The sequence below is a fragment of the Nothobranchius furzeri genome, chromosome 3, assembly GCF_043380555.1.
Source record: "Nothobranchius furzeri strain GRZ-AD chromosome 3, NfurGRZ-RIMD1, whole genome shotgun sequence".
Lineage (NCBI taxonomy): Eukaryota > Metazoa > Chordata > Actinopteri > Cyprinodontiformes > Nothobranchiidae > Nothobranchius > Nothobranchius furzeri.
The window spans coordinates 65,659,222-65,678,085 of record NC_091743.1 but is presented as its reverse complement, the minus strand read 5'-3'; the positions used below and the strand labels follow the sequence as shown (position 1 = coordinate 65,678,085).

The 18,864-nt window shown below is 39.8% G+C and overlaps 1 protein-coding gene across 2 annotated transcripts in view; it reads left to right on the top strand.

Annotated features, from left to right (window-relative positions):
* The first annotated feature begins 6,162 nt into the window (after positions 1–6,162).
* The window catches only part of gnai2b (guanine nucleotide binding protein (G protein), alpha inhibiting activity polypeptide 2b), a 78,972-nt gene continuing 66,270 nt past the window's right edge, over positions 6,163–18,864 (top strand). For both annotated transcript variants that reach the window (XM_054730552.2, XM_015958919.3), the window contains exon 1: positions 6,163–8,821. In XM_054730552.2, coding sequence (XP_054586527.1) covers positions 8,704–8,821 — 118 coding nt within the window. In that variant the 5' untranslated portion in view covers positions 6,163–8,703. The remainder of the gene's footprint in view (positions 8,822–18,864) is intronic.

The window sequence follows — 18,864 nt, the reverse complement described above, 5'->3', positions numbered from 1 at the left end:
TTAAATCAAAAGACACATAAAATTTGTCAGTTCGTCATCATGTCCAACACAACGTTACTGCATATGTTCAGATCTCCACTCGCTTATATCTGAACGCCAGTCTCCGATTAGTGCCCCTGACTCCCAAACTCATCTCAAGTTGTTCATTCGTCTTTTCCTAGTACCAGAACTCCCGATCCGGTCCGAACGTGTCCTTTCCAAAGTCCTTTTACTCAAGTCTCCTTTCTTCCCGCAGCCTGCCGTCTCTCCCAACACGCACCAGTGCTCGTTCGCTAGCCAGTGGCTAAATCAGCAATGTTTACTCTATCTCCACAACACTCTACTAATGGCGATGTAGTTCTCCACACGTTACAGAGACGCTCCGACACAGAGGGCTTCTTCTCAAACATTACCTTGGGTCTCCTTTTGCTGGTAATTCGTGGGAGTTTACACACAGCGTACAAAGCGTGTCCCCGGATAGCCATGGCTAATTAGTAGCTCGTGATGCCCATCTCCACCTTGCCAGCCATGAGCTACGATTAGCTGGTGGGTAAGTCAGCATTGTTTACTTGATATCCAGCATGTCCCCGGCCCACCAACACTCCTTCACCAGCCGTGGTTAACGAGCAGCTAGTGATCGCTCCATAGATGGTAGCGGCAGCCAGTTTGTTTACATTGAGTGCACCATGAGCCGCGTGAAACGGGTGTTGTGGGAAATTATGTTCTCCTGAAATATTCTGTTTCCCTTAGGCAGTCAAGAGCAAATATTTCCAAATTCACAGAACTGATTGTTCATTATGAGGAATTAAAAAACCTAAAATAAAAGATGGTTAAACTGAGTGAGATTACATCGTTTTACATAACTTTCAAAAATGATAAATAAGCTTGCTGCAAAAGAGTGAACAAGAATGTTTTTACTGTATCTTTTTATTGTTTTTAGGAGGAAATATAGATAAAAAGTCACAAGCATAACATTATTACATTACATTACATTATTTTCCCATAAAAGTTTATCACAGATGTTGTGAAAATAGCCAGAAGTGCGATCTCCCAACATGGGGGGACAGATTCAATATTTCAAGGGAACACAATTTCTCAAGACACCTGACCTCCCGGCTGACGTCACCCCTCCTCCGTGTTTGAATCGAGACAGATTCAAGAACAGAACTAGTTAGTTTCCTTCAGAAATGGTAGGTTGATAAATAATTATAAATGCTTTTTTAAAGAGGTAAAGTAGCTTGTTTTAAGCTTTGTGTGGGTTAGGCCGCACAGGTTGGAAATTGATTATACAGTCAAACTAATGAGTGAGCCACTGTAGCTGCAATACTTTCTCTGAACTGCACAGCGCTAAAGAGTCGCATTTTTTCATCATGATTTCAATGGATTTCACACATGGGGCCTTTAAACTCTCTTTTGCCTACTTTATAAAAAAGTTTTCTCCAAAGCAGATTATTCAGATTAAATCTAAATGAAAGTGCAACAAAAACCAAATATCCTCTCCTGCATGCAAACAGCTGCAGCTGGTACTGTGCACACATATATGAAGGCAGGAATGCATCAACAGGTTTGAAATCCTCACACTGAGATGCACAAAAGATGCAATCAGACGATTTCACAGGAAGCCAGCGTCCATCTGTACTGTAAACCATCACCATCTTTGTCATCAGCAAAGGCCTTAGATTGCAAGGGACGTTTTAGGCATCTGTAAGCCTTTGCTCCATATGCAGTTGACCTGCGACGCCTTTTACCACTTAGAACTACACACAAACATGAAATAGTGTTTATTTATTTAGCTGACTGCTGTATCTGTTTTAAATTTTGGATTAACTTTATTTAACTGCTGTGCGTGATGACATCACGAAAATCTGTACATTTTGAAGTCCTTTACTTTATGAAAGTGGCATTTTAGCCATTTTGAAATGTGTTTAGTGTGTAAAAGTTGTGAATCTTCTTGAACAGCCTCTGTTTAGAGAAATAGTTTACATCCTGACAGGACTGATCTTAAATTGGTTACAATTTCTTAAATCAGTTTATTGCAGGGGAGGTGCTAGACGAAGATGGGAGGGGGCAGCCGCTCTGTTAGCGAGGCACATCTGTATAAAAACATTGCAAACATGCCTTTAAATATTTCAGATTTTATTGTTTAATTACAACAATAAAATGACAGCAATTCAGTTACAGTTCACTGAGATACAGGAATTATTTAATAAGTCTCAAAATATAACTATTTTGGAAAAAAATGCATCATATCTGAGTTATCTATATCAGTAACAATATTAATATATTTGTCTCAGCATCTCTTTTCAGCTTCAGATAAAAGTATTCACGTGCTTTAGTTCTACAATTTAAAATGGATGTCACGGGATGGTGTAGGGCAGGAGGAAGTTTAGGACCCAAGATGCAGGAAACCAGATGAATGAGGCAGGAGGTAGATGATGAAAATAAAATCCTTTATTTAGGAGTAATCCAAAGGCAGGGAGCCAAAACCAAAAATCCAAATGACTAAACCAGAGATCCAAAAACACTAGAAATCCAAATGACTAAACCAGAGATCCAAAAGCACTAGAAGCTAGAGAGCAGACGAGACTAACAAGAAACAATGGACCGACAAAACATAGAGACACAGACAGGGTTATATACACTGGGGAGGATGAGAGGGAGATGAACTGCAGTTGTGTGGGGAGAGAGAGACCAGGTGAACTCAATACTAATCGGTGAGGAAACTAACATGACCTAAGAATAAAACCTAAAGGCAACAAGAGCAGGGAACATAACTAATAATCTAAGGGGGGGGGGGGGGGGGGGGGGGGGGACCACAAACACCGGTGGGAAAAACACACTAAAGAGACTAATAACATGATCAGCTGTAACTAAAGGAAAATGACCTCAAGAGAAAAACCTAAAGACCAGAAGGGCAGCAAACATAACTAATATTCTAAGGGGGAAGCTGAAACTAGAGGAAAACACTACAGAAAGAAAAACTACAGGGGCGTGACTAAAGGGGGCAAAGGGAGCACAGGACCTGGGAGGGGGATGCCTGAGGAGGGAAACCTAGAGGGCTGAAGATCTGGGGGCAAATGGGGAACACCAGGAGACACATGAGAAAGACGCAGACAAGGACACATGAGGGCACTAGGAGACACAAAAGGAGAACCTAGAGAGGGATGGAGAACACAAGGAGACACATGAGGGGAGACGCAGATGCAGACCATGACAATAGAGAATAGTATCACGACCAAAGAAAAAATATTTTTTTTAAGCTCTGCCCTTAGTAAGGGGGGCACAGGCGGTCTAAACTTGCTGTCAGGTTGGCTGCAGCCTGCCCTGGAGCCGCTAGAACCGTCACTGGTTTATAGACCTTCACATGCCAGTCAGTTTAGCTTTAAATGGTTATTTCTGCAGAAATATTACTAAGAAACTCCTGGTAGACTTGACAACTGTACGCACATTTTTCTGCTGCTGGTGATATTTATGCTTATAAAAACCCTATGCATGTAAATAGGACTGGGTCAGCAGTCCTGTTGGATGTAAACTCCATTTCTCAGAGGCCATCCAGGATGCTATCCACATCATGTTTTACACAAAAGCACACTTTAAAATGAAGTGGTATTGTTGTGCTACAACTAGGCTACTTCTTCGATAAAATTATTTAGGGTTTGAGGGCCTTACTCTAAAATGTCTTCAGTGCAAATATTATGTTGCAAATACCAAATGCAGATTAAGTAAACCTGGAACAGGTTGGTACTCTTTTTTTTATTTTTGCTGAGTTTTAACTACAATAACAACACTATTTTAGTTCCAAACAGATGATCAGGCTGACGGTGAGAGAATGTCCTGAAACTAATTGACATCTGAAATCTGCCATCACTCAGGTTAAATACTCAATTTATAGATTAAAGTTTTTATAACCCAGGCAAATGTAAATATCTTAAAGTATCCAATACCATAAGATAAATTGCAGTAGTGCCTCCATGTCTTGTGCCTTTTATGATCCTGCCGCAGTGTTTCAAGTCCTCCATGTTAACTTTTCCAATCTCTGGTTAATGCTTTGCACGATAATGTCCTCTGTTCTATGCACCCAGTCGGAGTTTGCTTCCAGCATTATCGTGTGTGGATATTTTTTGTAATACTGCACATTAGGCAAACTGTAGTGAAGTGTTTTGAAGTCTGCGTCGTAGTATTCTGAGAACCTGAACAGACATGAACTGTTGTTTCAGGCATGACAATTACTGTATAAGTGCTGTTAAAAGAGAGGGATGAAAACTTCCATATTTATAAAATTCTTAACTTGTTTAGAGACTTGTATAATGATAACAACAATATGCACAACTTTTGTAAAAATACCCCCCCCCCCCCCACACACACACACACACACACCAAAAAATAAATAAAAAAGAGTGATTCGGAGATTTTATCTTGGAAAATCAAAAATGAACTCAAAGACTCTCAGGTTGTTACGAAAAAGGATCGGGGACACTGAAAAGGAAAAAATGAAAGAGAATTCTGACTTTTCCTCAGAATAATTAGTCAGAATGTTTTTCCTTTTTTTTTCTTTTCAGTGGCACTGATCCTCTTCCGTAGATTGTAGAGTTTAAATCTAGATTTCATTTGGCGTTACTCCATTTTATTAACAGGTCTTTCACTTCAACACGGGGATTTTTACAGAAAAAGGTTTTGACTCATCAAGAGAAATGTTAACCAAACATCATTTGTTTCTTGCTTTTTTCATGTTTATTTGCAGAAGTTGTTCTGGTGTCTCATTTTTCTTCATGTTTTGTTCGACGATTGTTTATTTTTCTCCTTAAGAAATTGTGTTTAAAAAGAAAAAAAAAAAGCAACAACTGACTACCTACTGCTTTCCCCTGTTTTAATGTTTTGCTTTATTACATCCGATACATCCGTATCGTGCACGGATCCATGTGATATTTTATGTCAGGATGTTAAAGAACGTGGTGATAAATGAGGTTTAGAGATGCTGGTGGATAAGACACAACTTTATATAAATAATGTATATAAGTGGAAACATTTTATATTTGTGGTGCATATTCACAGTAGCTTGTAAATTGTAAATAGCCTGGACAGTATTAGTTTGGCTAATAAAGTAATTGTAGGTGTTTTTAGATCATCTCTGTTGTTATTTCTTTTTAATGCTTGATTTAGAAATTGTGCTTTTCTCATTTAATAAGTTGCATAATAAAAGCCAAGCTGCATAAACATCCATAAGCACAATGTATGAAAGCAGCACCAATGTGGAACTTTTCTAATGCACCATTTACTGTTTTGTGTCGATATGCTTCAGGTTTGTCTCGTGAAAATCTGCTGAGCTGTGCTGCCCTCATGGAGGGGGCCATCGGCTTAAACACTGTTGCTAACCACTTAAACATTCTCCCTCTCCTGATAATAACATTTTACTTTCTTTGACATTGAATGTGCTACTACTAGTTTACCCGTTTAATTATAGATTCACTAGGATAAATACAATAAAGTTTATCTCTCACCAAACAGAATATTTACTAAAAAACAGAGTGTGTGTGTGTGTGTGTGTGTGTGTGTGTGTGTGTGTGTGTGTGTGTGAGAGTGTGCGTGTGCGTGTGCGCGTGTGCTCTGTCTTCTCGATCCCCAGTGAGTCGTGGCAAATTGCTGCTTATACTGAGCCAGGAGCCTCTGGAGGTTTCTTCCTGTTAAAAGGGAGTTTTCCTCTCCACTGTCGCTAAATGCTTGCTTAGTATGAGGATTGCTCTAAATGCAATTTGCTGGGTTCCTTATATAGGAAACTTTTTTCTGATTGGCTTAATGATCTGACCTGTATTGGAATGTTTACTATGTGAAGTGCCTTGAGACGACTCTTGTTGTGATTTAGCGCTATATAAATAAACTTTAGATGGATTGAAACATCAAAGTTATGTTTTAAATTTATGATTTCTGGGACTTACAGACAATTGTTGGTGCTGCATTTACTTAGGTAAAGTGACCGTCAGAAACTGTAAGTAAAAACCTCTTGAAAGGGTCTGTCTATAAAGAAAAATTCAAACCATTTCAGTTTAATATGTTTAATAGATCTAAAATCATATCTAAACATTTATTTTATGGAACAAAAGATTTAGTAAATTTAAGGATTATTCTGCTGTCCAGTCGTGTCCCCCCCCCCCCCCCCCCCCCCCCCCCCGGCTAAGTTACACAGGTCCAGAAGGGAGACACACAGACATCTTTCTTCAGCTCCTCCTTGAGGATTCCCTCCAGCAAGTTCTAGTTCTGCCTTGGGATCTCCTCCCAATGGGATATGGCCAGAGAACCTTCAGATCAGGGGTCACCGACCTTTGGTGAAGCTGAGAGCTAATTCATGGATACTGAGCGATACGAGGGGTTACCAGGTTGATACAATACAGATCTTTGAACTGGAAGAGATCAGAGTTAAACTAAACTTCATGTATAATAAAGACCATTTATTGTTTTTAAAGAATGTTGCAGTTTTTCATGAATTTGTGATGAAAAAGATGGCAGCATATTTTGTTTGTTTATTGTAGACTTCTGCTATTTAGAGAAAAGACCTGTTGGCACCTTACATAGCTCCCAGGTGCTCTCACAAGTATGGACTTGTGCATTTTTAACATTAGGCTGTGGTTGGCACTAATGCACTATAAATTAATACCATGTGCTTTTCAGCAAAAATTGTCACAGCTACATATCCTCATCCATATTTTGGTTCTGTTGTATTTTTTTGTGTGTCTCCTTTTTTCTCTTTCACTGCAGGTCTAGAAGCAGATTCTTGTACATCATTCATGGGTTATTTTTGTGAACTTTTTTGCCCACCTCTTCCTTTCCTCTCCATTTAAAACAACCACAAATATTTCTAATAAAGTTTTGGTATCAGGCGTGGCAAAATAGCTGAAGCTATACTGCTCCACCTGCGAGAGTAAAACTGTACGGCTTGTCTTCGGCACTCAGACATCAATTCTGATTGCTTTACAGCTGGACAGGACACGGAAAAATAAGTAGGCAACCTTTCATTATTTATTTTTGCCCAAGATCCCTCTCCTGGCCTCTACAGGCCACCCCACTGAGTTCCATTTAAATCTCGAAACAATAGGTGGCAACACACACTTTAAACCAACAGAAAATTTCTGTATTATAAATATTATTATTCATTCGGTTTTTTTTTCACATAAAAAATATTTAGAGTCCAAGTTCCAGTCCCACTCCACTCCAGTTGGTGGCAGTAATGCACTAAGAAGTGACTTATTAACCTCCACAAAACAGCTCAAAGAAGAAGAACAGGGGAAAATAGGCCCAATCCCAATATTCACACTTCCACATTTGCACCCTTTAATTTTATGATCCCGGCCAGGGGTGCCAGTGTGTAGGGTGTCCCAATTCTCAAGAGCCGAAGTTGATCACATCCCTTTTACATCCTTGATTCACACTTCACCCAAGTCCACATCGAAACTTGGGCAAAGAGTATTACCCACAATCCATAGCTGCGGGAAAATAGGCTCAAGGGCCTTTTCTGAAAATATGTATTTTCACATTAAGTTCACTTTATGAGGATTAGTTGATGCTCATAATGTGTTAGACAAAGCAACAATTAATGTAAACTTATTTGAAATAATTGTTTGGTTGGTTTATTTTTATAAAGTTGTTAATAAAAGTTTTTTTTCAAAAGTAGCACAGTGACCAGCATCCCGGCATGCGTTTCAGTTGATGATGCAATGCTCCCTGTCCCAATTCAGTAATTATTTGCACACCTTTTGTACCACGCACTCAAAGCCTTACTGTGCACTTCCTCCAAGTGCACTTCACAGAAGACCGCAGGGTGCAGTGCAAGTATTGGAATTGGGCCTCATTCACTAGAACGCAAAAGGAAAGGAAAAACAAACAAAATAAAAATAAAAAATACAGTAACCATTGGTGCCATCCATGCCCCACCTTGGCCACCCCATTTTAAAAGGTCTGGACACGCCACTGGCTGTTACCTTGATCAGTAAGAACATTTATGCTCACAGTTTGTTTTGCCAGCTCTTCAATAAAAAAAAATCATATTTATTTTTCCATCATGACTTTGTTCCACGTGGTGGCGCTGTAGGTCCTTCTGCACCAAGTTATTTCTCTAACATGTGACTCATTAGTCATTTTATCAGCAGCTCCCCAGACAAAAAGCGCCTCCTGCCTGGTGCAGTCCATCACAGAGGGGGGTATTTACAAAGCTAGGTGAGAATTCACCAGGAATGCTGAGGAATGAAGCTGGAAACAAGCCGCTTTAATTGGTCCCAGCGCGCGCGCAGCTCACCTGCCTTTAATTGGACTATCGCGACAAGTTGTTGAAGTGACGTCGGCGAAGCTGACTCCTTTCAAAGCAACAAGGATCTTCACGCGAGACTAATTGAGCGTCGCGTAGGACCGCAGCGAGGCAGGGAAGGCGCTGATCAGCATCAGGAGGCCGAGCAGAGGAGACGGGTAGCGGGCGCTGGGCGGGCATCTTAGCCTGATGTGGGTGGATGGATGCAGGGCAGAGGGCTCCAGCGTCTCAGCATGGACATAAAATATTTCATCTGAGCAGAAGAAGCAGGGACTCTGACTTTTTTTGAGAAAAAAACTCTGGAATTGGTTTTTTACTCCCTCCCTCTCTTTCTATCACTCTCTTTGGGGAAGCAAAAGCTGCTCCATCCCTGTACCTGCCACCAGGTATCCGTCTCGTTTTGGCGCGAGTGGTCCCCAGATCTCGGAGACATGGGGTGCACTGTGAGCGCTGAGGATAAGGCTGCAGCCGAGAGGTCAAAGATGATTGACAAAAACCTCCGAGAAGACGGAGAGAAGGCAGCAAGAGAAGTGAAACTGCTTTTGTTAGGTAGGTTCCCTCAGGCTGTGGCAGTAAACTGTTAAATCTTTGTTCATACAAAATGTGTCTTGATATATATTAAAACAAATCCTAAACAAAATGAATAAACTCAAGATGGGGAAATATGCACCAATTCTGATTTTGAGGGACGATGCCGATTTTCTGTTTTTGGTCATCTCTGAACCTGCTGATACCAACTTATTTCCAAATGATTAAGATGATATATTTAAAAACATTTATACTGATGAACTTGAAATTTTAAATGACATAAGTAAAAACTGTCATTTAAACTTTTATTATGAATTATAAAGTTAGGGAAGGGAAGTTAATGGACTGGAAAAATGTCACATTTTTAATTGGTGCTTGGCAGTAGTGTATACTCATAGACTAAACAAAGGATAAAATAATGATTTTATTTTTATTCTTGATTAGCCCTCTAAATAGATCCATCAGCTGATTTTTTATGTGTAAAAACACCCATATAGAGATAATCCTCAAACTATTCAAGATGCAATGAGATAAAGAGAGAATGCCGAAGCTCATGTGTCCAAGAGGCGCTATGAAACAGTATTTAACGGTGTTATTAATTGGCCAAAACAAGTGTCCGTATTCTTGGAGATAAAGCCAGATATCGTCATGTCAACGCTGCTCAGCTTCTCGGAGCTCTGAGCTGACATTTTCCCAGAAAGCTTTATTTCAAAGGGTCTATCAAACATGGAGCTGGACTAAACATTAACAGATACACACCGACAGCTCTTCCACCAGTAGAAAGAACACAACTATTCCCAACTGTTGGCTACACACACACACACACACACACACACACACACGCACGCACGCACGCACGCACGCACACACACACACACACTTTCTCCTACCGCAACTGCTCTTACCCTTTGTATGCCCCTCTTTTTTAAATAGATCTTCCCAAGTAACACTGGAATATACTCTTTGGATGTGTGTGTGTGTGTGTGTGTGTGTGTGTGAGGCCAACATGGACGATGGTAGAGAAAGGCAGATGGGATGCAAGTGTCTCATCTTGCTGAGGCATGCTGTTTATAAAGACATGGTCTATAGCTGAGTGGTTCTTCAAGTAACAACCAGACAACAACACACACCATACACTAATTAAATGATGGCACAGACTTCTGTGAGGCTCTGCAAAACATTAGGGGCGTAAATCAATATAGTTCAATCGCAATATGATATTTTGATGCAGGGGATTTTGACTTGATGTTTGCTGATATCTCAAATTCAGTCACATTACTATTTTGATATGATTCGATGTAGGATCAAGGGGTAATCTCTGGCTGTCAAAAGGAAAGTCAATGCTGAAGTGAGAAAACTTGCAGTTCCACTCTCATCCGCTAGGGTCTGGTTCCAGAAGGGAGCGAGTTCCCTTTGACACTCATGTTAAAATGCAGAAATAAATAAATATGTTTACAGCTTGGGACAAAAAACATTTGAGGTTTAATGGGTCAAGTTTACAGTCATGACATCTAGGGATGTAAGAAAGTATGGATATGGCGATACATCGTGACATTTTTTGCTGTGATATTATATCGATAATCAAAAGCCATCTATCTAATTTTTGGACACATTTACATGCAAACATTTGTGTATTTCCTTCTCTTTTGGTGCAATTCAAACACTGACTGCTAGTTGGCAGCAGTGTGCAATGAGTTTTGTTTCCAAAAATTGCAACGAAGCAAAACAACAAATATTCCGGTTCCTAAGAAATGGTGCTCATTTGAAACGGCTTTTGTATCAACTCTGGACTATCTAAACCAGGGTTTTTCTTTGGGAGGTGAGCAGATAGAGGTACTCCTTCTTGTACCTCTTCGACACTTTAAGACATACTCCCTTGTTGACTGATTTCGATTAAAGCGTCATATTGTTCGTTGTTCTTGATTCAGGAGGAGCAATGTGGTGTTTGTCCTGGCTGTGGACCATTGGACCAGCTCTATACCCTTAGGGGGGTCCTGGAGGGTGCATGGTAGTTTGCCCAACCAATCTACATATGTTTTGTGGATTTGGCAAAGGCGTTCGACTGCATCCCTTGGGAGACCCTTTGGGGGATACTTCGGGATAGGGCTGCTCGATTATGGCAAAAATAATAATCACGATTTTTGTGACTGAAATTGAGATCTCGATTATTTAAGACGATTTTTCAATTTATGTTGATTTTATTTGTTGTTATTCAGTCACAAAATTTCTCAGGCCACAATCAGGACAAAAATAAATAAGAAACAAGATGATCACTAAAATAACTCCTGATTCCCAGTATAAAAATACCAATATAGTTATAGCTCATAGTCTATGACCCAAGGGCTATAGACCTTGGTTTAACTCATTTAAGTCTAACCAGTACAGACCCAAATACCAATATCTTGCAAATACTGACAGCAAGAATTATACAGTAGCATTTATAACAAATAACTGCAAATAAATTGATGTTCACAAAATGTTGCATAGTATTTATTTAGTCATGTCAAGGTGCTGTAGGAGAGTGCACGAGCACCGTGTCCTCAGAGAGATTAGTTATTATTTATCAGCGTGAGGAACTTATTTCTATCTATTTCTACCTTATTTACAAACTATTTATTTACAGGTCCATCAGTTAATGTAATAATTGTTCCAACCACAGCTGCACCCCCCTCCCCCCAACCCGGTTTCACAGCAATCATGGGCAAGCCGCATGCGCACATTTAGCCATTTTTTGCAGCTCAGGGGTCCGCAGGTACGGTGTGTGTCACTCACTCTGGTTAATCCAACAAGGAGCCGGCTCTGAGAGCCGTTTCTTTAGCGACTGACACGTCACTACATCATTCCCTTTCCTAATGTCCTGAAGAACGGTCCGGAGCGCAGGCGGAGTGTTTAGCTAACCTGCAGGAAATGTCAACGACAGTTATCCAGAAAGTAGCTAAAGGTTACCAGAGATGTTTCTGAGGTGTTCGCTAGGTATTTAAAAAGTCAAGAAGGGGGTCTGAAAAGCTGTTAGAAATAGCGTCAAAATCGCTAAGTTGGCAACACTGTGGGAGGAGCGCTTCATTTGCAACTCAGGGCAGCGCAAGTGGGAGGAGCAAATAATCGGCTTGTTTTGTTTTTATAATCGTTCAAAACTCTGATCGTAATTGGGATTAAAATTCGATTAATTTAGCAGCCCGACTTCGGGAGGATGGGGTACTGGCTCACTAATACTGGCTGTTAGGTCCATATATGACTGGTGCCAGAACTTGATCTGCATTGCCAGCAGTAAGTTGGGCTCATTTCCTGTGAGAGTTGAAGTTTGCCAAGGCTACCCTTTGTAAACGATTCTGTTCATAACGTTTATGGACAGGATTTCTAGGTGCAGCCAAGACGTTGAGGGGATCCATTTTGGTAGCCTGAGGATCGGGTCACTGCTTTTTGCAGATGATGTGGTCCTGTTGGCTTCATCAGAACGTGATTTCTGACTCTCATTGGAGCGATTCGCAGCCGAGTGTGAAGCAGTTGGGATTAGAATCAGCTCCTTTAAATCCAAGACCATGGTCTTGAGTCAGAAAATGGTAGAATGCCTTCTCCAGGTCAGTGATGAGGTCCTGCCCCAAGTGGAGGAGTTAAAGTATCTCGGGGTCTTGTTCACGAGTGAGGGAAAGATGTTGCGCAAGATCGACAGGCGGATTGGTGCTGCATCTGCAGTGATGCGGGTGTTGTACCGATCTGTTGTGGTGAAGAGAGAGCTGAGCCGGAAGGCAAAACTCTCGATTTACCGGTCGATCTACGTTCCTACCCTACAAGTGGCCGAAAATAGTTTTCTCTGCAGGGTGGCTCACCCAGCTGGCACAAGTGGCTGGGGAGAGGGAAGTCTGGGCCTTTCTGCTTAGGCTACTTGCCTCGCGACCCGGCCCTTGATAAACAGCCAGAAATAAATGGACGGATGGCACTTTTCTCCACCAAGACATTTAGCAGTTAAATGTACATTTATTAATTGTTTTAGTCCACATCGATCCACTTTTATAAATCTAATAACATGATTTATCAACCGGAGTAAGATCATTGATTTGATTGAATCTGTCTAGTTTAATCATCATTCAGTCCTTTGAAAATCCTTCATCGGTAATGTGCAGTCTTTTAATTTAGAAGAAAAACCATTTACAACTTGCTTAACATGCAGCAGAGATCAAACAGCTCTCCTTCATCCAGATGAAGAGCCTCTCTGACGTTATTCAGTATAACGTAAATATTTCACCATGTGTCTAGAGGAATTAAATCAAACGTATTTTGCTCGTGTGTAAGTGCTTTTGTACGGGACTTTTTCTTGGCTGGATGCAGTGTGTTCTTGCTGATAAAAACCCTTCTCAATCAATCAATTTCCCTCTGGGATTAATAAAGTATTTTTGAATTGAATTGAATGACAACAGAAGTTCTACACATCAGTTCAAGGCCCGCAAGTCAGAAAATGTCAAATAATGACTTCAGGAGTTTTGATAAACCTAAGTAGAAGCCTCTAAAGTCTCACTCATTAAAATATTATTTAATAATCATCTTAAGACATTTAAAAGCTCCTCACCCTTAAAATATGCCTGCATGTAATGCCCGCATAAATATGTATTTTTATGTATTTATTCTGTGTTTTAATATGTCCTGACTGATAGACATATATCTCATCGTATATATAGAAATGTCCCATGACAGATAAATAAAACATGCATGATAGAGTTTGATTTAGGATTACATAAAAAGCTTGGGGCAGATTTATAGAACCAGGATCATAATTTCAGCTTTGTGTTGAATTAACAACTTAAAACGTAGCTGTAGCTTAATATTTAAGAAGAAGAAGAAGAAAATATTATTTCTATAGCGCCTCTCAAGATAAAAATCATGAGGCGCTTCACAAAAACAAAAACAAAAAATAAAAATTGTAAAAATATAAAAAAGCATTTCGAAAATGTTTAAAAATATATCCAAAATGAGCAAGAATAAGCAATTGCGATTTAAAAGAAAAAATGTTAAGAAAGAGAGAGAGTGAATAGGAAAGAGGGAAATCAGTGGATCCTGAGGAAGGTGGAATAGGTGGGGAGAGCAGAATAAAGAGAGAGTGGTGAAGAAGGTCATACAAAAGCCAGCTTGAACCAGTGAGTCTTCAGCTGTTTTTTAAAGGAGACCACTGAGTCCACTGATCTCAGGCTCAGGGGGAGAGAGTTCCAGAGTCTGGGGGCCACAGCAGCAAATGATCTGTCACCTTTGGTCTTTAGCCTGGTGCACTGCACAATCAGTAGGCTTTGATCACTGGACCTCAGGGACCTGCTGGGGGTGTAGGGACTAAGAAGATCACCAATGTAAGAGGGTGCTTGTCCATGTAAGGCCCTATAGACCAGAACCAGGATCTTGAAATGAACCCTGAAGTTGACTGGCAGCCAGTGAAGCTGGAGGAGAAGCGGGGTGATGTGGGTGCATTTGGAGGACTTGGTCAGAAGCCGAGCACAGGCATTCTGAACCACCTGAAGACGGTTCAGGGAGGTTCTGCTCAGACACGTGAAAAGAGAGTTACAGTAGTCTAAGCATGAGTAGATGAAGGTGTGGAGAACAGTCTCAAGTTCAGAGCGGGACAGAATGGGACTCAGCTTAGCAATGTTCCTGAGTGGAAGAAGGAAGAGCGAACAAGAGAACTGACATGAGAATCCAGGGTGAGAGCTGGGTCAAAGGTCACACCAAGATTCCTGACGGAAGGTTTGGTGTGGGAAGCAAGCTGACCAAGAGAGTCTCTGACTTTGGGAACCAGCTTGTCTGGGGCACTGATGAGTTGTATGTGAAAATTAGACGTATCTACAAGCATCTGATTAGGGATGTAAGAAAATATCAATATGGCAATATATCACAATATTTTTTCCCGTAACATTTTAATGATATTCAAAGGCTGTGTATCAGAAATATTGGTATGTACACTTGATCCCTGTTCGTGGTCCTGGGTCCACGTCTCCTTATCTCAATCGCTTCTTTGATCCATCTTCCATCTCAAACACAGAACAAACGTAACAACAATGTTACCATTAATCCCAAAAGTCAGAAATTAGATCTGGGAATGACATTTGAGTCCGACCCAACTTAATCCTATTCCAGTTGTGAGTTAGAAAACCCGTATGTGCTGATGGTTGATCTCTGTGAGGTTACCTTTGATCAATAGATTATTCTTTTCTGCATGTTCAAGGTTTGACAGAATTCGACAGATGACGTATATATACTATAATAAGTTGATTATTGCAGCTATGGGTTTTCTTGCCAAGACAGCCATGTTGGATTGTGAGTTTGAGGCTGGCCAGAAATGTCAGATACCAGAATTCCAGCTTTGGGCTGGGGCATCCCAGTTGGTTTTCTTATTTTAAAAGCTTGGAACAAGCAGAAGATTTGGGCAAATCTCACTGGAAGTGTTAAGCCTTCTTTCCACCAACTGTGAAAGTGTTTGGAAGTGTATTTTGCGGAAATTATCTGGTGTAATAGTGGACGAGTTCCTCTTCACTAGCAGCAAAGTGTAACGTTTTGGACGCTAACCCTAACCTTAACCCCAACCCTATCATTCTGTTTCGTGTATATTTTTACTTGCTACGCTTCAAAAACACATCAAATTCCCCAGTTTAGATCGAGCCAGACAGGAAGTCACACATAAAAACAGTGTAAAACATCTGGCAACTTTCAAAGTAAAAGTCACGTGCAAATAAATATGTAATAATAGATCATTTACGTCATTTCATGTAAAACCCCTGTAGCTGAGATAAACAGAACAGAAAATAAACCACACACCTTTTTGGACACATGCAACCGTCCTGCTTTTAACTTCTGAAATCATGCGTGGTGTTGCAATACTCCCATGATTTTGTGACCTCTTGGGACCAGCTGTGTGGAATGCTTTAGATCTGGCTTCGCGTCAGAATCCATCTCAGTTGGAAGGGAGCTTGCAGGTAAAACGCCACTATTACGTTACATGCCGCTTTCACGTCTGGGGAAAAGGAGATTTTACAAGCTCAGCTTAAACTGCGCCATTTAGCTAAATCCACTGATACTTTCTGTGAAAAAGAAAAGGAAAATGTTGTGTAAAATTAAAATGCGTTTTAAGTCAGTAACCCATATTGTAAGTGCTTCTACTGTTACAAGCCATTAGCCCATTTATTTAGTCTAGGGCTGCAACTAACGATTATTTTCATAATCGATTAATCTGTCGATAATTTTTTCGATTAATCGGTTTGTTATTGTTTAGCTATTTAACCTATACAAGTGATGAATACATTTCAGTTAAGAAAAAGAAAAGCATAAGAGAATTGTGCAGTTGACTGCAATCTATTTTATTGCACATGAACACAGTCAGCGGTGTAAAATGAGTTAAACAGTGCAAAATATCAGTCCAGAATAATTTTTTGGCATCAAAATATAAGAGGTAAATTCCATAAAAAATAATGTAGAATCTAGAATAGAGTTTGTAAGTGGAATGCATTGCTGGGGGGTGAGTGTCTTGTTCCCCATGTAGTTGTCCATCGTTGCTTGTTTTTTTCTGCATAAGAAACACAAATAGACTGAAATAAGTACACATATAAAATAAAGCAGCACACACACTACAACACTAAATCAATATTACATTATTTGAATTAATTAACAATATACAGTGATCATTTATTTTGACAAAAATGTGTTGTGAGGCATTTTACAGCGTTAGACAGTAAAACAGCCTTTTAATAGTAAAAAAAAAAAGACTTTCTGAATTTCTCCTGTATTTAAAAATTTAAAGCGTACAACTATCTCGCGTTATATTCACCTGGACACAGCTCGTCTGTATATTTTTCTCTGCGGAGTTGTCCTTTTTTGAATGAGGAACATAGTTATGGGTTTGTGCCGTTTTTCTCTTAACGAGAACATTCTTATGAACAGACGTCCTAAATTTGGCAAGCGCATGATACACAACACGGAGGAGATTCACGATTGCATCTAGTCAATCAGAAGTAGAACACCGTAGACTGACGCAGCAAAAAACATGTTTAACATCCACTATAACGAACTCAGCTCCCAAATTTGATCTGCGTTAGCTTGTTTATTTTCTGTTACTTACCGGATTTACCGGACTTTCCTCTGCTGCATCAGCCCCCACATGTTTTCGTCTCAAATGTTCACTTAGGGACGTCGTGCTTCCGTGCCATGCTAGATGGTTTTTGCATATTTTGCAGGTCACCTGTCTTTTCATGGCATCTAGAGTGAAGTGCTCCCATACTCGTGAGGTTTTTGTCTGGGGTTTCTCTTCAGTTTTGTCGCTTCTATTTTTCTTCCGTATTTCTTCTTGTTCCGCCATTTCTCACAGCAAGATGAGCATCAGTAACGTGTTACATCATGAAAACCGAGGGCACTTATTGGCTCGTTTCTTCTTCTACGGCTCCGCTGGTAGATCAGTGGCTCATTACTGCCACACACTGGCGGCAAATTTAACAGATTGTAACCGATGTCAGATTGTGGTAAAAAATAGACTTTATGCGGTAAAATATGATTATTAAACAACAAATCGATGACAAAAAAGTTGTCAACTATTTTAATAATCGATTATAATCGATTAAATCGATTAGTTGTTTCAGCTCTAATTTAGCCAGATTCTCTGTTTCCTCAAAACTGAGGCTGTTCAAAGAGCTTTTTAAAACAGGTAAAACATTAACCAGTTTCCAGTTTGAAAGATCAGAAATATTCCTTAAAAGTTTTTAAAGTCTGCAATAACTTTGCAATAAACACAGAAACATACAATGTTACAACTTCCTCTCAGATATTGTTTTTACTGGCAGTTCAGAGAACATCCAGTCAGCAGCTTCTGAGGATAAGTGAAAGTTTTATTTCTTCAGAAAAGAAATTACTTTCTCAAAAACTGAAGCATGAAACGATGCTTACCATACTAGCTTCATCTCACCACGTTTCTGTCAGATTCATACATATTTGCTGTTTTAGCAGTGAATTTAAATAACTACGTAGATTTAAAATGCCTGTTTATTTTATTAAGGTTCCATATCACGAAAAAAACACTTTCTAGAGCATTTTGTCATGTTATATTGAAATTTCCTCATTGGCTGCATTCATGCATTTTCCTGCGATTTGGTCTGTGTGAAGATTCTTCCTGCAAACAGGAGAAAGTAGCCCACACCAGGCTTTTCTTCTCCCCTGAATCTGGTCTGGTCTCAGCTCTGAAACCTCTAATCTGGTATGTTGGTTGAATAAGTTGCATTTCAGAAAAAGTTCAGCCCTCTTGAAACTTTCCTCTCATCACTTTCATAACTGATTTCACCATGTTGCACCATACTCCAGCCCTCCCTGTCAGAGTTACTGACCAGATAGCACGACCTCATTTTGATGGGAATCAGGAGCAAAAGATAAGATTGCATAAGTTTGCACTAATTTGCTCCAATAGGTGCTAATAATTTGTTAAACATCAGCATTTCTCTATGCTTTACTCGTAAGGATTAGATGTTATAAACTAAACTTATAATAAAAGATCCCACAGGTACCTGTATCCTTAGCCTTTTAATTCTGGCAACTTTTATAAGAATATAGTTTTTTTCATCATAGCGTATCAACAGTGAGTTAGCTGTCAGACCTCTGGACTAATTGTCACCCTAACAAAAGATAATATAGTTTCCTTTGCAGCTTGAGGGGTTTAACTGAAGGCAAATACATTTACAGAAGGTTTCATTTTTGTTCCTGAATCTTCAGTAGATTCAATCATCTCTGCCATAAAAGCTAAACTGTAATTAAAGTCTCTGTCTAAAAAAAAACCAAAAAACAAAATAAATACATGAACATAACTTTGAATGTATACTTGAAATTGAGCTAAAATTATTTGAAAATCTTGAAAATATCTCATTTCACCATACTTCTAAAGGCAGGAAGTTGGCTAATAGATGAGCACTTGTCTGTTTTCCTGTCTCACATTTTCAAGCCCATCGAATCACCATCCACTGCAGCTTACGTCTTAATTCCCTCCTCAAGCTGACAAGCTCTAATAACAGTGCTTCACAGACATTAGTCACATCTCATGGCAGAAAGAAGAGCTC